Source organism: Tupaia chinensis, unplaced genomic scaffold (assembly GCF_000334495.1).
Source record: "Tupaia chinensis unplaced genomic scaffold, TupChi_1.0 Scaffold000403_1, whole genome shotgun sequence".
In the NCBI taxonomy this organism is placed as follows: domain Eukaryota; kingdom Metazoa; phylum Chordata; class Mammalia; order Scandentia; family Tupaiidae; genus Tupaia; species Tupaia belangeri.
Window position 1 is genome coordinate 609,493 of NW_006159905.1, and position 1,969 is coordinate 611,461.

A 1,969-nucleotide genomic window follows, 5' to 3' on the forward strand; every position below is an offset into this window, starting at 1 on the left:
ATCATATATACGCAGTTGCCAGGATATAACGAAAACGCTTTTTTTTTTTTATTTTGTGGAAAACAGAAGCAGAAAAACTAAAACCCCAAACTCCAGAAAAAATCCTAAAAAATACGGTTTTCTTAAAAAATACTGTATAAGTCTCTACTCCTCTCCCCTCCCCCCCAACAGCCCTTCTGGTGTCCTCTTCTAAGTGCCCCACCCCCACCCCAGCACTATCCACTTCTTGCTATTGTACCCCCACTTCCCGTTATCTACCCACAATGCTCACCCCCATGTTCTCTTACCTGGCGCCTCACTTTGCCCTCCCTCGGATCCCTGCCAACCTTGTGCCCACATCCTATTTCCCCGCATGCAAGAACCGTCCCCATTCCTTTTGAGAGTCAGTAATCCTTTCCCCTTACCATTCCCTAAGAATCTATTCTAAGCATGAATCAGGAACCAAACTTTCCAGTCTTTGTTTCCCCTCATCCTGTGGGACCCTTCCCCCCCTCCACGTATCCATGCACTTTTAAGAGAAGAAAATCTTTCTCTGGGACCCCGTAGCCTTCTCAGAGAACCCTGACCCCAGCTCGATCGTTTCCCTCCGCTCTGGAGACAGGGTCTTCCCTTCAAGGAATCTAATCTCCCTCCCGCCCTCAGGATGTTCGGTCTGCTAAGGCACCCCACTGTACCTTTACGCCCCAGAACCCCCACCCCCAAATTCTCCTGGGCCAAAGAACCTTCCTCCCGGCAGCCCAGGGACCCCAGCCTTCTGGCTCGACACCTGCCCCGCTAGCGGATGAGGACATTGATCTCGGCCACGCTGGCCTCCAGCACGTTCTCGGCTGTGGTCTTGCCGTGCTGCTCCTTGAGGTGCCGCCGGATGGCCGGCTTGTGCGCAAAGCGCACGTCGCAGTAGGAGCAGCGGTAGGGCCGCGCCCCGGAGTGCAGGTTGAGGTGGTCGTGCAGTGTGGACTTCTGCGTGAAGCACTTGCCGCAGATGCCGCACGAGTGCGACTTGACGCCGCGGTGCACGTTCATGTGGCGGTTGAGGTTGCTGCTGTGGTTAAACTGCTTGCCGCAGCGTGGGCACATGAAGATGAAGTGCTGCGCCCGCATGTGGAAGACCAGCTTCTCCACGCCCTGGAACACTTCCGGGCACTTGGTGCACTTGATGTTCTTTAAGGGGTTTCCACTCGAGAAGCCCCCGGGCAAGGGACCCCGGCTGCCTCCCGCCCCCAGGCTGCCCCCCGGCCCGCGGGCAGCCATGGCCACCGCGGCTGCTTCCACTAGGCCCGAGGTGGCCCCCACACTGGCCCGGCCTCCGGGGATCAACAGCAGGCCTTCCCCCTCGGCATCCTCGGACAGGCTGTAGCAGGCCTTCACCACACCTTGCGGTGGGGCCACAGTGCTGGAGGGCACGCTGCTCTGGGCGAGCTCCCCAAGGTGGCCGCTCACTGAACCTCCAATACCCAGGCCCCCTCCCAGGCCTCCAGGGGGCTTGAGCCGGTGCGCCACCTCCAGGGCCGACTCCACCTTGACGATGCAGATGTCAGACACATCCTCGTCCTCGTCCTCATCCTCCTCCTCGGCCTTGAGCTCTAGGTCTTCGTCCAGTGGGAATTCCAGCTTCACAGGCCGCAGGAGCGGAGGGGGGAGAGGAGGTGGGGGTGGGGGCTTAGGGGCTGGCTTTGGGGTCCTGGCTGGAGGGAGAAGGGACTTGGTGGTGGTGGCGCTGACACTGCTCACGAGGCTAGCCTCGCTGACCCCATCCTCTTTGAGGCCTATCTTGGGCTCAATGAACTGGCTGAGGGCGTTCCGGCATTTCTCCACCACGTGCTCCATCTGCAGGTAGGAGGCGGCAGTCAGGTAGTTGACTATGTCCCTGACAGCGAATTCCAGGGCGCCGGTGTAGCAGGACAGGAGCAGGTCCGACACGATGCGTGCACTGTGCATCAGCGAGACCTGCAGCTCCGAGCTGGGGTTC

At 59.4% G+C, this 1,969-nt stretch overlaps 1 protein-coding gene across 1 annotated transcript in view; it reads right to left on the minus strand.

The window, feature by feature from the left end:
- Positions 1–441: 441 nt before the first annotated feature.
- The window catches only part of ZBTB12 (zinc finger and BTB domain containing 12), a 2,084-nt gene continuing 556 nt past the window's right edge, over positions 442–1,969 (minus strand). Inside the window, 1 exon segment of the mRNA XM_027774125.1 lies at positions 442–1,969. This exon segment is cut by the window's right edge and continues 107 nt beyond it. Coding sequence (XP_027629926.1) covers positions 775–1,969 — 1,195 coding nt within the window. The 3' untranslated portion in view covers positions 442–774.